Source organism: Argiope bruennichi, chromosome 2 (genome assembly GCF_947563725.1).
Source record: "Argiope bruennichi chromosome 2, qqArgBrue1.1, whole genome shotgun sequence".
Classification (NCBI taxonomy): domain Eukaryota; kingdom Metazoa; phylum Arthropoda; class Arachnida; order Araneae; family Araneidae; genus Argiope; species Argiope bruennichi.
Window position 1 is genome coordinate 50,877,650 of NC_079152.1, and position 22,130 is coordinate 50,899,779.

A 22,130-nucleotide genomic window follows, 5' to 3' on the forward strand; every position below is an offset into this window, starting at 1 on the left:
ATAAATTTCTCAACTTTTAAGGACAACAAAGTGAAAAGGAGTAGTGGAGGGGGGGGAGGAGACTAACTCAGATTGATATTTGTCTCAGTAATTTTATTTAACTGCAGCAGTCTTCCGGTATATTTACATTGAACATCCACCTCCATGTATCTTAATGCTTTTAAAATCGTTACTCATACAATAAGTACAATCTCATCGATTTTAACTAATAATTTAAAAAATAGAGATGTGGTAACTGGTATCAACCTGTTGATCTAAATAATTCGGAATTTATTTATTCGCGATTTGCTCACGATAGCTCTCTTGTTGATACAAAAAATGGACATAGATGCAACAAATCGTTTAATTAATTCAATGTCTCCAAGAGTATCGTCAGAATTCTTATGACTACTGTTAACTTCCAATCAGCATCTGGTTATAGCAATGGTCGTTCGCGCATAATAATATTTTTTTTTTTTTTTTTTTTTTTACTTTCTTATATATTAAGTAAATACAAAGAGAAAGCAAAGCCAAAAAAGTTTAACTTCGCGATTCTGAAGTGTTCGGATGAAGCGAGTGAACTATTTTTTCTCACGTAAGAATATCTGTGTGAATAAGCTTCTGACTTCGTTCCGGCGCGTTTCACCCGCTAATTGCTTAATACGATGCTGTGTGCGAAACCAATAATACCTGTGTTCTCTTCTTTTCTATGTTTAATAAATGTGTTGTCTTCAAGAACCATACAGAGATTTATTGAAAATTGACAACATGAAGAATTTCCACGTTTCATACTTTTTTAATGAAAAGAACATTTTTGGAATTATATCTCTTTGGCAAGACCGCCAGTGAAAAACGCATTAACCCTTTCTAAGGCCGTGGGAAGTATGCTTCCCACCAAATTTATCAATCTTTGTATGAAATTATGTAGGTTGGCATAAGTTCTGACAATTTTTTTTAGTAAGTCAGAAACTTAGATGCTTCAGTTCTTTATCTCAGACAAAATGATGTGTCTTGATTTGTTACTTCATTATTAATTAACCAAATTAATTAATTGATCAAATTAAATTTATCTAATAAGCTAAATGAATCCCTTTTCTTATTCTAATTTCAAGTCTAAAAATATTTTAACATAATATGACTAGAAAAAAATGACCCTTTAAAGGGTTAAGTTAAAAGGATGATATTTAATATGTGGCACCAAATCCAATTTTTTAAATATTTCCGTTAAAATTTTGGTAGAATACATACAGAAGAGGACTGTTTGTTCGGCTGACAGAATGTAACATAATAACCAACAAACGAAAAGAGCAAGGTGAATCAAATTTGGCATTTAGGTTCAGCATCTAAACTGTGCGTTAGTTTTAATCAAGTCTGCCAAGGCATTGAATTTCAGTCTATATTTTCATAAACTTGTAACTCGAAAACACAAAAATATGAAATTTGGCATGTCACTTTGCAATTGTAGTTCTATGTCAAATTTTGGTTTCTATCGAATAGATAAAAGGAGCCCACAATACCTATTCAGTGTTCTGGTCTTCTGTATTAACTGGATCTCAGCGAGTAATCGCCATAGATCACACTTTAATAAGCTGTTAGGTAACTATTGTTCGCCAGTGGCATGCATCTAATACCTAAGTATATCTATCAAGGAATATACGAGAAAATTTCGAGGAGAGTTTTTTTTTTTGTTTTGTTTTGTTTAGTTTATTGAAAAATAGCGCTCTGTGGCAACCAGATTTGCATTCCCTACCCAATGTTCTTTTGCTATGAGAGCTTTTTGCTATGAGAGAGACTTATCCTTTAAATTTGTAAGAGAACATTGGAAAATCAACCATCTAACTCTCCGACCCGCCACGAAGGCACACGAAATTAAACCATAAAACTGAATGACCGGACCGCCGCAAGAGCAACATTGGCGGGAACTGTGGTTGAGTCCTAAGGGCCGTCACCGGTCACGGTACAACCCTCTCCCCGAAGGAAATACGTCCCGTCATCGATGGGAGGAGTCAGATCCCCTACCTATTAGTGTACCCTCCAGGGTGGCAAGATCCAACCACCATGCCGGAAGCATCTCGTCCTCATTTCGAGGTGCCACCCGGGGGGGGGGGTCGAGAACATTGGAAAAATCTATCTATACGCGAGCAAGTTGAGACGATAACTTGGAAACATATAGAGCTAGGAGAAAGAAATTTAGAACATAACTTTATCATCAAAAATTTAGGTGTGTGTTAAATTTTGGACAAATACGTCAATGAGGTGTCTATCCATATTTCTGTTTTTCGTAAGTATGTGAAAAAGATAACTCAAAAAAGTTAGAATTAGATCACTGAAATTGGGCTTGTCGGCTTGTAATTAAAATTGTATATCGACGTTAAATTTCCCTTCTAATACATCGAAAAGAAATGCGAATACGAAACACAAAACCCTAAATATTCACTGTCACAACAAAGGAATTCGAATGAAAGGAGAAGACCTTGGAAGTTTTGTTGCCTCCCTTTCCACCTCTATCACTGCGATATATTTAGAAGATGTAAATATTTGTCTGGAGAACCAAAAAGAATGCGCTACATTGTCAAAAGCCCCTTTTACGGATATAGTCTTTTTATCCGTTCCTTTACGGATATAGTCGTAAATGTACCATTTGACCCATTGTAGGACCACACTTGCCTGTGGACGTCTATCAAGAGCTTCCTGCCATGTGTCGGTAAAATGAAGGGACAACAAAGAACCGATAACCAATAATGAGGGGAAAGAAGGCAAAATGCACTGGAAGCAAGGTACACACGGGCCATGGAAACAAGTCTTAAGTATATGAGAAATTCGAGGGGGAAATACTCCTGCTGACTTATTTGATAACTATTTAAAGCATTTGTGACTAAGATATTCCAAATACTAAGCAAAAATCAAAACGATTTAAGCAGAAAATTGCATGCCAATTTTTAACTCTCTTTCTATGGAACAGAATTAAATATCCAGTACCTTTTAATAAAATGTCAAAGTATTTTTTAAAAAAAATATTACAAGTTGTTATATCTCAAATTTCACTACACCACGGTAGACTAGAGATACAACTCTAGAGAGTGAGAAAGCGTAACCAAGGAAATATACACTCAACTGAACTGATCATTGCTCCTTAAATCACAGGCTTGACCTCAAGTTTGTTCGCCTTCAAATTATTTTTTTTTCTCACATTCTAAAGTATTGATAACTAAAATAGTTAAGATTGCCTTCTGATTGTAATTACATCATTGAAATTTAAAAAATATAGTTTAATAAATTTCTTTTGTCTGTCATCAACTTGATTTTGCCAACATCACAATTTTTCAATCACAACAGACATCACAATTTTTTATCTGAGTGAGGAGGAATGACCTTCGATGGCCTTGAAAGAATCAGTCTAGACATCTTAATTAGAAACAAAGCTCTTCCTGTTACATTAAGTGCTCTTGTTGCGAAACCAAAATCGAGAAAATGAATTAGGTGCAAAATGAATGTAAATATAAATAGTTCTTAAAAGAAATTCGTACCATCACTAATGCTTTCTTAAACTTCAATACTTTCCTCTGGATTTCAAAAAATTGAAATTAAAATGGTATATTATTATTGTTTTTTTTTTCTTCTTTTTTTTCTGAAAAACAATAATAACTATCAGTGCTGTTTTGTTAAGTACAAGCTTAATGTCTATTAGATTCAATTTTCATTTAACATTTTAGGCACTTTATTTTAGGCCTGGCTCGTCCTGAAGTGTTACAAAAGTAATAAATGGGAATTTATTAAATGAAGTATATTTCCAGTTATAACAGCTAATGTGGTAGAAGGGTAGATCGGATGTTTGAAAAAAATGGATAGTCTGGAGCTCTGTGAACGTTTACTGTCTAACTTAACTATACCAGTAAAAAAAGACACTTCTTATACCATAACACGCCTTGCTCATATTTTCTGGCCTCTTTGTACAAGCTAGAACCTTTATCAGTTTTCTAGATATTATTTATAACAGAAAAAACGAATGCAAGAATAAAAATATTGCACACATCGTAAGATAATCTTATGATTTCTCTCTTAATCGCAGGAATTATTCATTCAAATGAACTGAATATTAATACACAGAGTTATTATCATTAAAATTCGCATATTCAGAAGGCTCTAGAGCCGGTTTTAGGGTTCCATATGAAACATAATTTCAATAGCAGATAAACCGCTTGATGGATATCGAAAAAAAGTTAAAATGTTTGCCGATGTGTGGCGCTGTGCCAATATCCAAATTAATTTTTCCAAATTTGCTATTAAATAAATCAAGAAAAACTTTTTTGTTAAAATTAAAATTTGCTATTTCAGAAAACTCTACAGCTGGACCTGTAATAGAAACAGCGCAGGGAAAAAAAAGGAGAAATGTTACGTGAGAAAATTTGCCCAAAAAAACAAAATTGAAAACACATTTTTTTTATGCAGAAAAATAAATAAAAACAGTATTCCGCAGGGTCAATGACCCCACCATTATTTAAATTACACATTCATTCTTTTTTTTTCCCTGCTGCACAACAAAATATATTCAGTATGATTGAACGGTTGTGAAATGCAGTAATGTCGTTCAGATCGTCTGACATTCGTCTTTAGACATAAAGTCTTTCAAAAACCTTCACATGCCGAAAATCGCATAGTTAACAGCAGGTGATCATGGTGGTCATATTGTTTGAAAATAACGACTTACTGTAAGATCTTGTATGAACTGGCGTTTTAAGAAAATTAGAACAGAGCAAGTAATTTGAGATGACGTTCAGCCTTGCATAAAAATATCATTTTCAAGATAACTCTAGAATCAAAACAATTGACAACATATTGCAATATGTGATCCCATTTACAGGCATGTAATGGGTCCCCTGGCTGTTGATAATTTTTCTTCAAAATTAGCATTTTTTACAAAGTTTTTATGTTTTTCAGCAACAATAAACTTGTTCTACATCAACTAATTACAGATACATTGACATGTTGAAACCACAGATTTCTGCACAAGAATCTTTAATTAGAGGGGTGTTTCTATCGGTACCCGTAATTTTTTAATTGAAGAGGGCTAAACTAATGCATTAATACCTACTGGTAAAAAAAAAAAAAAAGGAAAGTGCCCTTTCTTTTCCATTAGATAACAGGGCTGAAATTTAGAATGAAATAAATTTATAATCTCCTGAAGAAAATCAAATACAGCGCATCAATTAATTTTTAAATCTGTTCCTCATATTAGAAGTAGAAAAGATTTTGACAACAAGTAATAAGATGTTGGACAATATGCTCAGTTACTTTTGTAATCCGACTGTGGCATCCCATAAATTAATTCCACCTCTTTCAAATTTAGAAAAATCAAGTACATTTTCTATATCATTTCTATTCTTTTTTTGTCCGTTTCGGTAGTTGAAAGCATTAATCGATGACATCATCAATGAGTAGTGTAAAAATTGCAAACTTTAACTATAGGAGCTATACATGAATGCTTATGATTATTGCCTTTTAGAATAAAAAAATTCGAGTAAAGTATAGATGATACGATAGACATTTTATTAGGCTATCATTAATCATACGACAGTTATCGTAATAATATTCATTTTTCTGATACATACTTTGAAGCATATTAGAAGTCTCCACATCAGTTCTAGATTTGTTGCAACGGAGCAAATAGTCAACAATGCTCTACACATATTCTTTAAATATCCTCAAAAGAAATTCACTGATTTAGAATCTGGACATTGTGCAGTTGCTCCAAAACAAACAGACCACCTGTTGAATGTAAAAGAATGGTGAGACAGAATTTTGTACTCTCAGACCTTCTGTTGGTAAAAAGATATAAATTTTTACTATACATTTCAAGAATCCGAGAATGTTACTTTTTAGTAGATTTAATCCACAAAAGGATGTACACAATGTATAAGATAAGTACATTTCAGAAGTTCTCTTTTAACCCTTTCTAGATCCATGGGAAGTATGCTTCCCACCATATTCATCAACCTTTGAATGATGTTATGTAGTTTAGCAGAAGTTCTCACAATTTTTTCAAAAAAAACAAAGTCCTTGATGCTTCAGTTTCTTATCTCACACAAAATGATCTGTCTAGATTTGTTAATTAGTTATTAATTAACCAAATTAATTAATTAATTTAATTTAATTTATCTTATAAGCTAAACGAATCACTTTTCTTAAGTCAATCACAATCTTAAAAATATTTTAATATACCATGAATAGAAAAAAAATGGCCTTTTAAAGGGTTAAGTTCTGACCTTCTTCCCATCAAATGCTTTTTGTATTAGTTTTATTTCCCACTTGTCATTTTGAACTATATTATTTCGCTAAGAATCGAGGATTACTGTATAGCCTAATTAAATATAAAAATCCCCTCCATTTTTTTAACTCATTCCTATTTTGGTAAAATATACACTTTCTTGGGCATGTCTATTCTCAGATTTCAGAATAGACTGTAATAATGTGAATAACCAGGACTAGTTTTAAAGCTGAAATCCTATTTTGAAGAATCTTGAATATATGGAAAAGTTTCAGTGGATTGTTTTCATGTCCGAATTTGCCAATACCAGGTAAAAACTTAAGTACCAGGTTTAAACTTAAATAAAACTGCTATTTTTAATGCAAGAATAATACAGATTCGTTAAAACAGGTTTCAGTTAAAGTCAAATGCAGGGTTTTCAATGATTTTATACTTTATAACTTTTTTTCCTTTTGTAAAATATAATATTTTTTTCTGTTTCAGTCTGTGATTCTTTCAGTGATTCTTCTCCCCGTGCGCTTTCTTCTCATGATGCTTATCCTACTGATCGCCTGGCTCATCGGTGTTTCCACCCTCCGAGGAATCTCGCAAGAGCAGGCAGAAGGGAAGGAACCCCTCATTGGATGGAGACGGTTAGTAATAAAGATGCCAGCAAGAATCATTTGCTTATTTTATATGCTTATAAAATAAGATGTGCTTATGTTTTAAAGGAGTTATATCCTGCATCGTTTGGTTTTATAAATTAATATTGAATTCTTCTACAGAGGATAGTATAAATAACATTCCATATTGTAGCTGCTTTATCAAAATGTCGCATATCGGAAACCACACAAAAACCAACAGGCGTGGTCTCCCAAAAACTTTCTCGCATACTTTATAATAAAGATGTTATCCCAGAGAGCGCACTGAATGCCATTGGCGTACAGTTGTTTAGAAATGTTAACCTTTGAATGAATTCAGCATTTTTATTGAATCTATAGTGCCATTATTTGAGAGTTATTTCACGATTAATCCCGGGCTTGAGGTAAATACTACAAGAAAACCGAATTTGTGTTTTAGACATGTTTTTCTCAATCGATTGAAATAAAAATTTGATACAAAATTGCACTTGAGGTCGCAAATTCTCATATCAAATTTAAGTCTCTGCGTTTTTGAATTGTTCACCTTTACTTATTTCTGGAAAGTACAGATCGACAGGCAGTCAACCCATGGTTAGATTTAACAAAATTTTGACATGTGTGTATATTATGGATGTTAAACCTATGTACCGAATCTTATTTGTCTAGCTCTCTTTATTTTATAGTTATCGCGTTGACTTATATTCGAATAACTTCAGACAGACAGACTTCCGCTCAATATATTTTACTCAAAATTTGATAGAAATCTCCGAATTTAGTGTAAAGACCGTATACCAAATTTCATCTATCTCAAATAGTTTTTGCGGTATCTTTGTCACAGACAGACGGACGGATATTTCTCAAAAATGTATTTCTTGAACTCAGAGAATCTAAAACGTGGGGACTAGTCGAAACTCAAATCCGAATTTTTGACGATCATGATACTTTCTCTGAGCAACATATACGAGAAAATGAAAATATGAAATTTTGATGTAACTGCTGAAACCATTAACAACATATGGCAGTTTGTGATAACGTGCATACAAAGTGAGAGCAGAAACAGCAAACCTACATAAGTGTAAAAATAACCTAAAAGGATATATAAATGCTTTGAATCCCTGACGATAGTGAATGTATTTATCATTGAAATCATCCCAAGAATTGCAGCGTGCCATATCAGTAACTGTAACAGCAGTTTAACTGAATTGTCAGAGCAGGTCAGCCATTGTTGCAATAGAATATGGAACATGAAACAAAAAAGTGGAAGAAAAGCGCAACTGATATGTGTTTGTCGGCGAAATAAATAGAAACGAGGGAATAGTCTACCCCAAACATACCTTAAAATTAAGTTCCTCCTCCCCTCCTGGGGGCCGCGGTGGCCTGGTGGTAAGGTCTCGGCTTGTGAGCCGTAGGATTTCAAGTTCGAGACCCGATTCTACCGAAGAACCGTCGTATAAGGGGGTCTGGGGGTATAAGGGCACGTTAAATCCGTCATGCCAAACGTCCTCCCGCTGGTGTGGTGTGGTGTGGTGTGGTGAGGGGGGTGCCAGCTCAGGTATCGTCCTCGTCATCTGACCACGGTTCAAAATGACGAGGTCCGTCCCAAAATAGCCCTAGTGTTGCTTTACAACGGGACGTTAATACAACTAAACCAAACCAAACCAAACCAAACCTCCTCCCCTCCCCTCTGCATAAAATTATGAACCTTGGATAAGACCGTAAATGTCTAGTATTGAATTAGTGAATAATAATTAAGTAATATATGTAGATTTGTGGCATGCATCTAGCATTTTGAATGATTCTATTGTGCGAATATGCATTTTGAACGCCTTTTTGGGAATGAATGAAACCTAAATTTCACACGGAGCTACAGTTATAGTCGCAAGTTACCATAGCAAATTTGATTTAAGTCATTCCGTTTTTGAGAGACTGAATTTACATGCATTCGAAAATACATATTGGCGGACGGTACACCTTTTGTTAAATTTGGGTCAAATTTTGATATGGATCTATAATTTAGATGCTAGACAAATGTGTTAAATTTTATCTACTTGGTTCTTTGCGTTTTGTAATTATCGACCTCACTTACATTCGAATAGCCAGATAGACAGTCTTCGTTCAAAACTGAGAAAAGCCTACAAAATTGATCGTAAATTCATAGTCCTATTTTCATAAATTTAACTCAAAGCGTTTTTGAGTCATGTTCACAAGCAGACAGATATAAAGTCAAAAATGCATTTTTCGAAATCTCAGGGAGGTATGAAATGTTAAGATTCGTCAGAATCTCGAGTTTGAATTTTTTTGATGACTACAGTACTTCTTCTATACTTCGTATACGAAGAAGTAAAAAAGTATGCCCCGGATAAAATATATAACACGAGTTTAATGAAAAAAAATTCATAATCGGGTAATAAAGCAATTGTATAACTAAGAAAGTGGCATGTCGCAAGATATATCTATCTACAACAAAGTTTTGTGCTTGTGGTGAAAAGCTTATAAGCCAGTTAACAACTACGAAACACAGGCAATTGTCTTTGTCTTGTGGTCATGTTACTCGAACCACAAGGTCCCAGGTTCTATCCTCGCTCTTAACAATCTGCTACATTGGTGACCTCGGACGATGAACCTTCAACCTTCGTACAGCTGTTGTGGCGCCATCTACCCACAGCAACCCAAAGTCGTGAGACTAACTTGACGCAGCAACACAGTCAGACTCACTTGGTGCAACAGCAACCACTCACCCACACACGCTAGCCATAACGCTTGGAGCTACTCAAATGGGTACAGGCACATTAGACTCAACAGCTAAAACATCACTACTCAACAGCCATATCGTTCGTCTCGCCTCCAATTCACTGGAGAGAGAGTCTGTGGTGAAAGCTTATAAGTCAGTTAACAGCTGCGAAACACAGGCAATTGCTTTTGTATTGTGGTCTTGTTACTCGGTTGCGAACCACAAGTCCCAGATTCTATCCTCGCTTTTAACAATCCGCCACATGCTTAAAGCAAATGATCAGAAGATATGTCATCTGCAGCGATACAAGTTTTGATTACTGATTTCCATGCCAACGATCCTTGTTGTGCTATTGTAAATTTCGTTAACTTTATATTGTTGAAAATTTTATCTGGCGCAACCTTTCCTTTATTTATTAGCAAAAAAAAAACCCTGGTAACGTCCTGCTTGCATTTTTGACCTCATATTCTATTGCAAAAACCACTTGTATTTACATGACTGACTTACTCTTAAATTTTCTTTCATAAATTCTTGCAGATGAAAATTTCCGTACACAATTTATATAAGTCAGCATCACAAGTCAACAAATAAGTTAAATAAAGACTAATAAAAGAGCGGAATTTTAAAATTTCACTATGCAGTAAAGTGGGCATGCACATGTTGCTATCTCTGATTTACGTTTATAAAAACCACGGTGCTAGACACAAAAATTTAAGATGCCGCAAAGACCTCATAAAATATAAAAGTATTTTAAAAATAAGATAGGAAATCAATCTTTCTTGTATTCAACACAAATTCTACGTCAATTACCATTTCCAAATAAAGATTGAAGAATTTTTACTTCTTTAGTTGGTTGATTGCACTGCATACAAAGCTCATACCCAATTTGTCCGTGCAATACCATTAAATTAATTCTATTGCAGAAATGTTCTTAACATGAAAATTAAATGACAAATCTCATGCAATCATAAAAAGCAGACTCTGCCAACGCTGACAGCAAATAATAATTTATTTAATAGCTGTACGTTACATCCCCTTCTCAAGCAATAACAACAACAACAACATTTAAGCGAAGTTTTGCTATTATTCTTAAAAGTTTTTATCAATGTTCCCTTTCAAATAATATTTGATAAAACTCTTCGAATATCTATAAGCATTTTCAGTCTAGCCTTTCTTAGGAGCACACATATATTCTACAATATCGTGTGATATTAAACAATATTCGCAATATTGTATAATGTTGGTGAATATAGAATTATATAATATCGTATCATGCTGTACAATATTGTAGAGAAGCCTGTGTTACCTGGGTTTGGTGGTCAATAATTTACTTAATAACTTCTTGTTACATTTCCCCAAAAACCAATAAAAGTATTAACAACGAAATCAATAAACAAAATTTTATTATTATTATTGAAACTTTTTATCGATATTTCCTTTAAAAATATTTGACAGATCTCTTTGTATGTCTGTAGGCGGTGGGCCAAGCCTTTGATTGCCAATCTAGCACGTTTCGTGTTTGTTGTAGGCGGTTGGTTTTGGATACCCCAAAAAGGACGAAGAGCTACTGCCAAAGAAGCTCCCATTCTCCTAGTCATGCCCCATTCCTCGTTTCTGGACACAATTCTTGTCATCGCTCTCCGTTGTCCTAGCATGGTTGTCAAAGATTCAACGGAAAGAACTCCAGTCTTTGGAAGTAAGTTGATGACCATTTGATAATGTTATTCTTTGTAAGGACTCAAAAATACAATTATTAAATGCCAGAAATTAAAGCTCGAAATTTGAAAAATAAAATGAAGTCAAAAATGCAATTATTAAAGGTCGGAGATTAAAAGTCAAAACTGAAGGAAAAGGCCATAAAAATACATAAATACAACCTAGAAGAAACGGGATCAAAATTTAATAACATAAAAAATAGAACATACAATTTATTAAACAGTTACCCATATACATAGCAAATAACTTTGATATTCAGCAGGTGCGAAAAATTAGGGGGAATGTCAATGAATTACTAAGTTTCCTTTTCAATCAAGGAAAAAAACAAGAAAAAAGTTGAACATTTTTTCTTCCGTTGGCAAAAATTTTTTAATCCAATGTTTAGGTATGGCATTAAAGAATTGATAATTTTTACTTGGAATCTGGGGATTATTACACCAGAATATGTTAGATGTAAAAATTTATATTGTATGGTGCATTTAAAATCATATAAAAGTCTCTACTAATTATAAAGTGAAATGCGTGTGTTGGTGCTCGACTGGAATAACGTTCAACTGAGAACTATAAAATTTCTCATAGAAATGTATTAGAGAGTGGAAATTTGAATCTCGGAGCAATTTTTTTTAAATTTCAGTTAATTAAGAAATAGGCAAGAATTTAGAGTAACTCTCAAAAATATAATTGCGCAAAAATACACGATTTTAAGTTTTAAAAAAAAAGTCTTTTTTAGGATAACAATTTAGTTATCGCACAATTTTTTTTCGGAGGTTCTTAAAAAATATTTTTGCCTAATTTTCACCAACAAATTTCATTATTTCAAAGAAATTCGAACCGTTTCCATAATTTTAGTAAATTTTTAATAGCGTGATAACTACGCACATAATAAGTGGTAATCGTTTATCATATGCGCAGCTTATTTTTTATTAGAAAGTAAAACTACATTTTATTTTCCAGTTCCTCATTTAAAGACAATTAGCAATTTGATTATCTTACTTAAGTTTTTATTGGCACTATGATGATTACATGATTCCATAATGAAGTTACACAGTAAAAACAAGTGTGTTAAGCTATTAAAATAACATGGCTTCAATATCTGCCGCAATTTTGATGCTTAAAAATACTTTATTGAGAGAGTCATGGAAATCAAATTATTCATAAGAGATTTAATTGAAACGGAAGCCTACAAATATCCCCAGCGTATTCACCTGATCGCCAGTGTCAGCTAGTACAACATAAAAATGTTAAAAATCCTAAAGGCGTAGCTTTATTTTGTATGCAACTATGTAGGCAATACTGATCAGATTATACACATTCATTATACATGATTCAGTTTGCGAACATTATAGCTCACTAAAGTATTAGTATTAGTAACGTATTAGTTGACTAAATGAATTCACTTCCAAGAACATAGTTAATATGGAAATGAGGTAAAGGCGAAAAATATTCACACAAAAAACACTCTCTGACAAACATTGTAGCAAATAGCCTATTACTTAGCTACTGAATGTTTTATCATCTACAACAATTTCAAAGCAAAAACTCAAAACCGTAACTAGAAGAAACTAATATTGACCTATTCATTTGATATCAACCATTGATAGTTTTCACAGACGAAAAAATATTGTTACTTTTTTACACATAACACAACAAATATGAAGAAGTAAAGACTAAAAAAAATGACTGTACCCGCAGTCTTATTTAACCAATATATTCCACAGTATTTACGATTTGACAAACATAGGAAACATTTCTATCGCAGTGCGACGATTAGAAGTAACGGATTGCCCATTGTAACTATTTATTTCATCATCAACAATAATCACAAAGATTATTTTTTCCCCTAGGTCTCGTGAAGTATACGCAGCCGTTATTCGTCACGAGTGAAGATCCGGATTCTAGGCGGGAAATCGCCGAGAAGATTCGAGAGCGCGTGACATCCTGCAAGGATTTCGAACAATTACTTCTGTTTCCAGAAGGGGGATGCGGCAACAGGAAAGCCTTACTGCGGTTTAAACTCGGTAAGTGTCCTCACAGAAATAAAAAAAAATAATAAAAAAAGATTGTTAAATAAAATTTCTGATGTAAGTATTTAAATGTTTGGGATCATCTAATTTTATTTTTATAATCCATTAAGCATTTTATTATCAGCAAGTAGTCACCACACTTCAAAAAAATTCTTTCTTACTTTTTCCAAGTAATTTTGATTATCTTAGGAATATAGCTGTTAGCGGAGATTATGCTTTCAATCAACGTTATATCCTTTTTTTTCTTTCTTTTTTTTTTCAACTACAACACTCGCTTCACTGGGTTATACTACAATTTCGTAAAAACAGTATATATGTATTGGCCTTCATTGATCATGACATGGAGAGTTTGTTACAGATAAGTAAGTGAAACGGGGGAAAAAAGTTTCATATAAAGAGTTTTTCTTTTCTTTTTTGGTTGCTAATAATATGTAGAATGTGATGCACGATGATATCGAGTGTAGTACTTCCTGCATTACCTAAGCCATATACAATAAATAATCCACTTGAAAAATCCACGATTTCAGGTTTTATATCGAGATATTTACTTACAGATGATTCTGAGAATTATATTGATGCCCCATTCAATAAATAAAAATTCCTGTATTCATTGTTTTTAACACTAAATGTACCAGATGCTTAATACATACCTATTCACTCTGTAACTGATGAGAGACCAAATTTTCTTTGAGAAAAAAAACTTTAATTTTCCTGATTCTATAAGGAAATGTTCGACAAAAAAAATTAATTTATAAAAAAAAATTATTTCCATGATTTCATAAACAGGCAAAAATAATTAAACGCTCTTTTGCTCCTGGTGGCAAAGGCAAAACAGACGAATCAAGACTAAACTGGATCAAACAGCGATGTTTCGAAGAAGGAATTAAAATTATCGTCTTCACAGAAAAATGTTTAACATAATACGTTTGCATATCGTATTTTCTATTCCATATCCTAATAATTTTTCTTCCAAATGAGCTATTGTAATCTATATCTATCTATACTTATAATAAAGCTCAATGTGTGTGTGTGTGTGTGTGTGTGTGTGTGTGTGTGTGTGTGTGTGTGTGTGTGTGTGTGTGTGTGTGTGTGTGTTGGCGCTCTACAGGTCAGGTCATTTGACATACAGCTATCAAATTTGGTACATGTATACCTTAGAGGTCGGCAATGTGCACCTGGGGTCCCTTTTTTTGAAATTTTAATTAGAATTTTAATTATTAGTTAAAAACTAACTTTCCCGCCAAAAAAATCTTCAATTTTCCCCACCGCCAAATTTTCCGCCAAAAAAATCTTCCATTTTCCCCACCGCCAAATGAGTAACGCTTCAGATATTTTTTTCTCCCAACAGAATTGAGGCTAACAGGGTTAAGATTTTTCGGCGGATTATTTCAAACAATTCTGTTTATTTTCTTAATGTTTTATGCATTTAAAATTAAACATTGTTAATTAATCCATGTTTCAGATTCATTCTGAAGTACTTTTTAATTAAAATAACACAGAATAAAGGAAATTAATTACCCCAACTGGCATAGAAAAATTCACGCATTTGCGTTAACGTAACTGGCGAAGAAAATTCACGCATGCGCATTGTTTTCTGACTGTTGACATGGAAACCAACGGATGATTTAAATTATTTTTAGGTTAGTTGCATGCTTTTTTAAGTAAATTGTATTTATGTTAGTTATATATTTTTTGTATATGCTTATAGTTTTAAGTACATCGTTTTTTAAGTAGTTTTTTTAAAACCTGTTTTCAACCGTTTATTTTAAACGATTCGTTTTATTTTCTTAGTGTTTGATGCATTTAAATTTAAACATTGTTAATGAATCGATCTGCTCATAATGAATCTAAGAAAATTTTGTTGACAAACTCTTGAGATATTACATAAATTAAAAAAGATATTCTTTAGTGCCCATAAAGTTTAAACGCTCAGTAACTCTATTATCAGTAATCATATTATTAAAAAAAATGCTTTGTTTCAGTAAAAAATATTATTATATTAATTGCAGATTAATCATTTACACTTTAATTTAAAGCATACATTCTACGAGGGGTAACAGAAAATTAGAGTGATACATATCACGTTATGACTAAAGGCCTTTATAATATTATGAGTGAATTATATGACTATCAAAATTTGAAGTTTTAAAATATTTTGCTGAAGAATCTATTAAAGTTGGAATTGCATAAAATATTTAATTATTAAAATTTTAACGAACATTAAGATTGGCGAACCGGCTGGTCACCAAAGGTGGCTAGTAAAAAATAAAGGTAGATTACACATCTTTAACAAAATAAACAAAAGATAAAAACTTAATAATAAAGAATTTTATATTTTAATGCATTAAACCATCAAATCAAGCATAAAAAAACCGATAATATTATATGCAAATTTTCTAATTAAAAATATTCTACAGGTTTTAATTCGTTTAATGCTAATATTCTGCCCACACATCTTACAAAACATCACACTTTTAAGCTGAACGTCCACTAAAATCACACCTGTATTTTGCGAATATTGATGAAAGTAAATTACTTTCATCACTAAAATACTGTTACGAAAAAAATTCTGCACACAAAATTCCATAAATTCGACGAGTTCGCTGTAGTGGGTGTAGGGTGACAAAGGCGACAGATCTTCATAATAAATAAAGACGTTTATTAATCCGACGTCCAAACACAGCTGATATACACAAGCAATGCACAGCAACACTTGGATCAAACAGCAGCTCACAAGTAGTAATTAGTAGTAAACAGCCATAAAAACACATGAAAAGACCAAACAGAACTCAGCAGTAAGAGAGAACTCCCGTAGCTATTCACTACAGTTCCTCGAAACGCCTGCTATTCTCTACTGTCTCTTTGCTTTAGTTATGCTCAAATGCCGATTCACTACTATTCAATGGGCTACTTCACACATGACTCGATGCTGCTTCAATACTTATCTCCAAAACTCGGCGTAGGGTACAAATTCTTAATCTATTAATTGTTTGAACTCCATTCAACATTTATACTTCGCTGGACTGATCCAACTGATTCGTATCCAACTATCTATGCCACTCAACACACACTGACTAAAGCTCGGCCTGTCGGTCTTTTATAACTTCCGGAGCAGAGCACAGAAGTTCTCGAAGAATCACCATAATTCGTCTCTTATCGGTCTTATTGACAAAATTCTTGAAGATCCTAGTTTTATCCATATTGTCGCGAAATTCGACGCCAAGCCTGGGAATCATTGATCCGACATTTATTCAGCATCCAATAGATCTGTACTTAAAACTGTCTTTCTTACGATGGAACTAACTGTCCTAAGAAGCAACATTACATATTCGTAACAATACTATATTATATGCAGTAAGAATAAAGATCTTTATATCCCTTCTCCAGATTTTCTTCACGGCACTCTTGCTATTAGATTAATTAACAGATATGAATGTCCTTAAGGATTTAAATTTTCAATATCGTATATTTTACCGATAGCTAAAGTAATTTCTGTTCTTAATAATACAATAATCTTTGAATCCTATTAGGTTCAAACTCTGTTATTAAATCCGAAGTCTATTAAATCATGAAATATATCATTATCAATATTTAAAATAGCATAATATGTAAAATTATATATTTTGTCAATATAAATTATTTAATGTGCATAGCATATTCTTAAAAATGTATTAGTTGGATGAAAATAGCCTTAACAGCAGTTTTCCTCTCTTCTCAATGCAATATTCGAAGATCTAAACTGCCTAAAATATCCTCTTCCTACTAGAATAAAGTTTGGTGGTTGCACAATTATTCTGGATACGAACCGTTGCGATATTACAGTCACATCCATAGTGGATCTTTTAAAATTATGACTAAAGTTTTTACAACGTCAGCAATTTCTGTTTATATATTACGTTTGTTACATTAGTCAAATTATATCCATTAAATGCGAAGTCCATTGTTTGGAAGTTCTATGAAATCGGGAATTTACAATAAGATAATAAGGACAGATTGGGTGTTTATTGTTTCAGAACATTTTCCGTATATTTTGGCATATATAGAAACTGAAAACAAAAAGATTAGAAGCGGCGAAGGTACTCAAGCTATATAAATATATGCTTTTTAATGCTTCTCAAAGGAAAACTTTTTCAATATTCGAGTGGAATTCTTTTTATTAAAAAATCCATATTGCTATAATTATTTTTCTTCCAATTTATATTTAAAATGTCTTTTTCATTATACACTAAACGCCCTTGATGAGGATCTTATTTTCTGAAAATACTAATTGCGCTTGATTTCAAATAAATTTCCTTTATACATTTTGATACTTATACTCTTCTCAATAGTAATCTTACATAGGCTCTGTTCTTCATGAACATGAGCTTCTTTATAGAGTTAAATCTCATTTCACTGGTGTAAGACTGCACGTTGTCTTATGCGATACGGTAATTTCTCATTCCAATTCTTCATATAAAATGTGCATTTGATTTCCAAAATTAAAATTTACTAAAATTTTCTGCAAATCAAGTTGGTGCGTTCTATTAAAAGTTAGATTTATTGGAGCATGCAAATAAAATAATTAAACTATAACAAATATGATCATTTACCACACTGCATTTATTTACTAACCTGCAAAGTGATTTATCAATAGATTCTCAATTACGAAAAAAGAAAGAAGAATCTTTTACCAAGCTTTGTAATCTAAAAATTCAAAGTAATATAGGAAAAATTAAACAGAATCTTCATTCTTTAGCTTTCAATAATAAATAAAAACTGCACCATTTAAGAATTCTCATAATAATGAGAACAAATTGGATTTCATTGTAACAATGAAAACTATGATTAGAATTATTTAAAAAAAACTGTTTTAAAAAATCATCAAAATTAATGAAAAATTAATTTTTAAAGTATACAAAAAATTTTTTGTATAATAATATTTTCAAAAATTATCGCAGAAAAATATCGATATATTTTGCTTAATATTTTTAATTAATTAAAATTCCAAGGTGGGCTTTTCCACCTTTCAAAGTAGCTTCGTAACAAATTCGGTAACTCTAAGTCAGATGGACTACCTTGTAAAACATCAACATAAAAACATCAGCATTCGCTTTGGTTATTAGAGAGGACATAAAACGTTTGAAATTTAAATATTATTATGCAAGTGGGAAAAAACTATAACCTTGAAATTAATATATTGTTTTCGAACTTATATCAGAACTCATAAAATCTCTTAATAAGCGTACTGCTAGAGGTCATTGTTAATAAATTTCGAGAAAACAAAGGAGCAAAACAGTTTACCTGTTTATTGCTCTCCAAATAATAGAATTCACAGAAGTCTTATTCTTTCTCTTCTTAAATGAACGTTTCTGTTTTCTTCTTTATTTTACATCATTCCGTATCCCAATATATTAACATACAATACAATGCCTTTTTAACAGATGAATTTTTCTACATCCCATCCGAAGCCTTATAGTTTTATCAGCTGAAAAGAAAAGTGATTGGTAGACTTTTCCTATTTGAATTTTGAGAGGAATAAGTTCAAGGATGGTGAAAATCGAGGATGAATTCGTAAACGAGTCATCTAGTTCGATTCAGGTGGAAATAATGCGGAGAAAACTTCATTCTGCCTTGACTATCTAAACTATACTATATATATATATATATATATATATATATATAAGCATTATTTTATGTGAAGCAGGATGCAGTTTGAAGACAGTGAAGATACTTTTGATTTCGTGGCGTCGTTTGATTTCGTTTTGAAGAAGCAGGCATATGTACAAGCGATGAGCTCACAGAACGACACAGAAAAGGATGAGGGAAAGCTCTTGGACATTTTATACCTGGTCTTATATAACCTTAGTTTTTGATAGGGAAAATATTTCTTCATAGTGCTAATATATTAATAAGATTCTCATAGGGATTTCTGACGCATGTCAATCACGTGTAAGGGAAACACAGGGATGTTTTAAACAGAATGTGCTTACAGGACAGTTTTTTACCCCTTCACGCCGAGCGTGTGAAAGTGTAGGCGTTTAGTCGATTCAGCAATTTTATAAAGCTTCTAAGAGGGGCTAAATTAAGATAAAATCTTGGAAATTAATTAAATTGAAATCAGAGTTTAAAATATCATTATATATATATATATGTGTGTGTGTGTGTGTGTGTGTGTGTGTGTGTGTGTGTGTGTGTGTGTGTGTGTGTGTGTGTGTGTGTGTGTGTGTGTGCGTGTGTGTGTGTGTGTGTGTAATGATATTTTAAACTTTTAATTTCAATTTAATTAATTTCCAAGATTTTATCTTAATTTAGCCCATATTAAGTTCATTCTCTTATTTCGTGATCCAATTCCACTTTCTCTACTTAATTAATTCAAGAGAAGCTTTATAAAATTGCTTAGTCAGCTAAACGCCGATACTTTCACACGCTCGGCGTGAAGGGGTAAAAATGTCCAGTAAGCACATTCTTTCTTAAAAGATCCCTGTGTTTCCCTTACACGTGATTGACATGCGCCAGAAATCCCTATGAGAATCTTATTAATATATTAGCACATTGAAGAAGTATTTTCCCTATCAAAATCTAAGGTTATATAAGGCGAGGGATAATTTATTTCGGCCTTTTTTTCCCCACTCCGGCTTTTGTACTGCTCTGTGGCAGACGTCTTGTCCGCGTCTCTGCTTGTAAATAATTATGCTTTCCCGATGGATTAAAAAGAATTTAAAAAGATAAAAAGTCTCTTCACTGTCTTCAAACTGCATCATGCTTCACAACAAATAATGTTACATATTAAAAAAGCCGACAGGATTTCGAAATTATTGCATATTAAAAAGCCGACAGGATTCGAATTTGTTACATATATACAGGGTGTCTCAAAAACCTTGACCTTCCTTAAATATTGATCGTAGACATATACTGTAAATTACAAAGTTGAGTAAAAAAAGGTGCAAAATGTTATGAAGTCGATTAAAATTTTCAGGAGATTAAACTTTAAAAAATACAAAATTTAAATTTTTATACTGACCCGGTGCAAAAAATTTCCAGTGAGTAAAAGGTGCCCATCCTCTAATTAGGTCATGTACAAAATTGCAGGATTTTATCATGAAAATTCTCAAAGATATGTTAAAACAAAGTTGGAGAAGGATCAATCACAAATTAAAATGCAAATGTTTACAGCTTCAGTTCAGATGACGCGACGCAGGAATGCATCATAAGAAAATTAAATATGCTTCAGATCTTTAGTTTTAAATACAAATTTTAAAATCTATGCTTCCTGAAAAATACTTTAAAATTTTATATCATGAATTACAGAATATAACTTAAAAATAGCACAGTCAGTGAACTTGTAAAAAATCTTATGTAATCTTTCATTAAAGTAATATTTCCTTTAAGTTATTATTTTAAGTTATTTTTAATACTTTTGAACTAATAAATAGTAAAATTATTATTTATTTATTCAATTATTACTTTCTTTGTTAATTTATATACGACCCCTAAAACTCGAACATACGGCATGATTTTTTCTCTTTGAGAACTCATAACCAGGTATCGAAAAGTGGTTTAAGTCAGCATTTATGTAGTTTCATATCTTTGAGACTTTTTGTGATAAAATGCTTAAATTTTGTACATGACCTTATTAGAAGATGAGAATTTTTTTGTACGGAGTCCGTAGAAAAATTCAAATGTTGTATTTCTTTAAAGTTTAATCCCCTGAAAATGTTAATTGATTTCATAACATTTTGCACCTTTTTTTACGCAACTTTGTAATTTACAGTATATGTCTGCGATCAATATTTCAGGAATAAAAGCCGCGGTCAAGATTTTTGAAACACCCTGTATAATTGTTTTAAATTGAATTATCTCGTTTAATTAATTTGCATCTTCTTTCTATTCTGCAGGTATCTTTAACCATCAAAATTAAATAAATAAATAAAACGTCAAAATGATGCACCGTCTTGAATGGTGGTTGAGAGTCACCATCCGTGTGCAAAGGGTTAATAATTATCATCTCTTCTAATTTAAGAATTGATAGCTCAGCTTATCGATTATTTAATTTAGAAATGTGACGACTCTTGTAAAGCTATCAGCAGTTTCATCTCCTTTTATCTCTCAGCTTTTAATAGTTTCAACCTTTATGTAGTTTGGGCAGGTGGGAAGTGATCATAATTTTCTTCCCCGTCCACATTCCCAATATGAAATTGGTGATTCACAATCCCACGCCACGCCAATGAAATGGCGGCATTCAAAATCAGTCGCCAGTGTGAAACCTGTCTCAACTGGCATGGTGTGAAATGAGAAGCTAAATAATCACTCCTTATTAATTTTAAACATTGCATTTCTATATAGAAATTTAAAATGGACGATCAATGAATGCGGTTAAGAATGTAGAGACTTCAGGTGCGAGGAGAGGAGTTTCTAATGCATATTTTTTAAAAATTTATGATTTTAGTGATTGATCACCACCTGGATGAGCTTAAAAATGGATTCACGTGGATTGTTAGCACACCATTGGTACGGTGTAAAATGATCGGCTAAAGCATCTTGGTAAAATAAATGCAGAAAAATGGCCTAAAGACGTAATGATGGAAAAGGAATGAATGTAGCAAGATTTATGATGGTCGACCTTGAGGAGAAAGTGGTTAAGAGCTTCTATAGAGATAGTAGAGCCTTTGAGTAGATATTATTCAGGGTTTGTAAATAATTAAAATATTTATATATTATATTAATCTAGAGATCGTAAATTAAAGAGGTGTATAAATAGATCCCTTCGGTTCTTTGACTGGAATAAAAATTTCAAACGTGACTTACACTATTAACAA

At 32.4% G+C, this 22,130-nt stretch overlaps 1 protein-coding gene across 4 annotated transcripts in view; it reads left to right on the top strand.

The window, feature by feature from the left end:
• LOC129961634 (lysophosphatidylcholine acyltransferase-like) overlaps positions 1-22,130 on the top strand; it is a 90,590-nt gene that overhangs the window by 42,253 nt on the left and 26,207 nt on the right. For all 4 annotated transcript variants that reach the window (XM_056075156.1, XM_056075154.1, XM_056075153.1 and 1 more), the window contains 3 exons: positions 6,728-6,876; positions 11,071-11,291; positions 13,156-13,329. In XM_056075156.1, the coding sequence (XP_055931131.1) occupies positions 6,728-6,876; positions 11,071-11,291; positions 13,156-13,329 (544 nt within the window). The remainder of the gene's footprint in view (positions 1-6,727; positions 6,877-11,070; positions 11,292-13,155; positions 13,330-22,130) is intronic.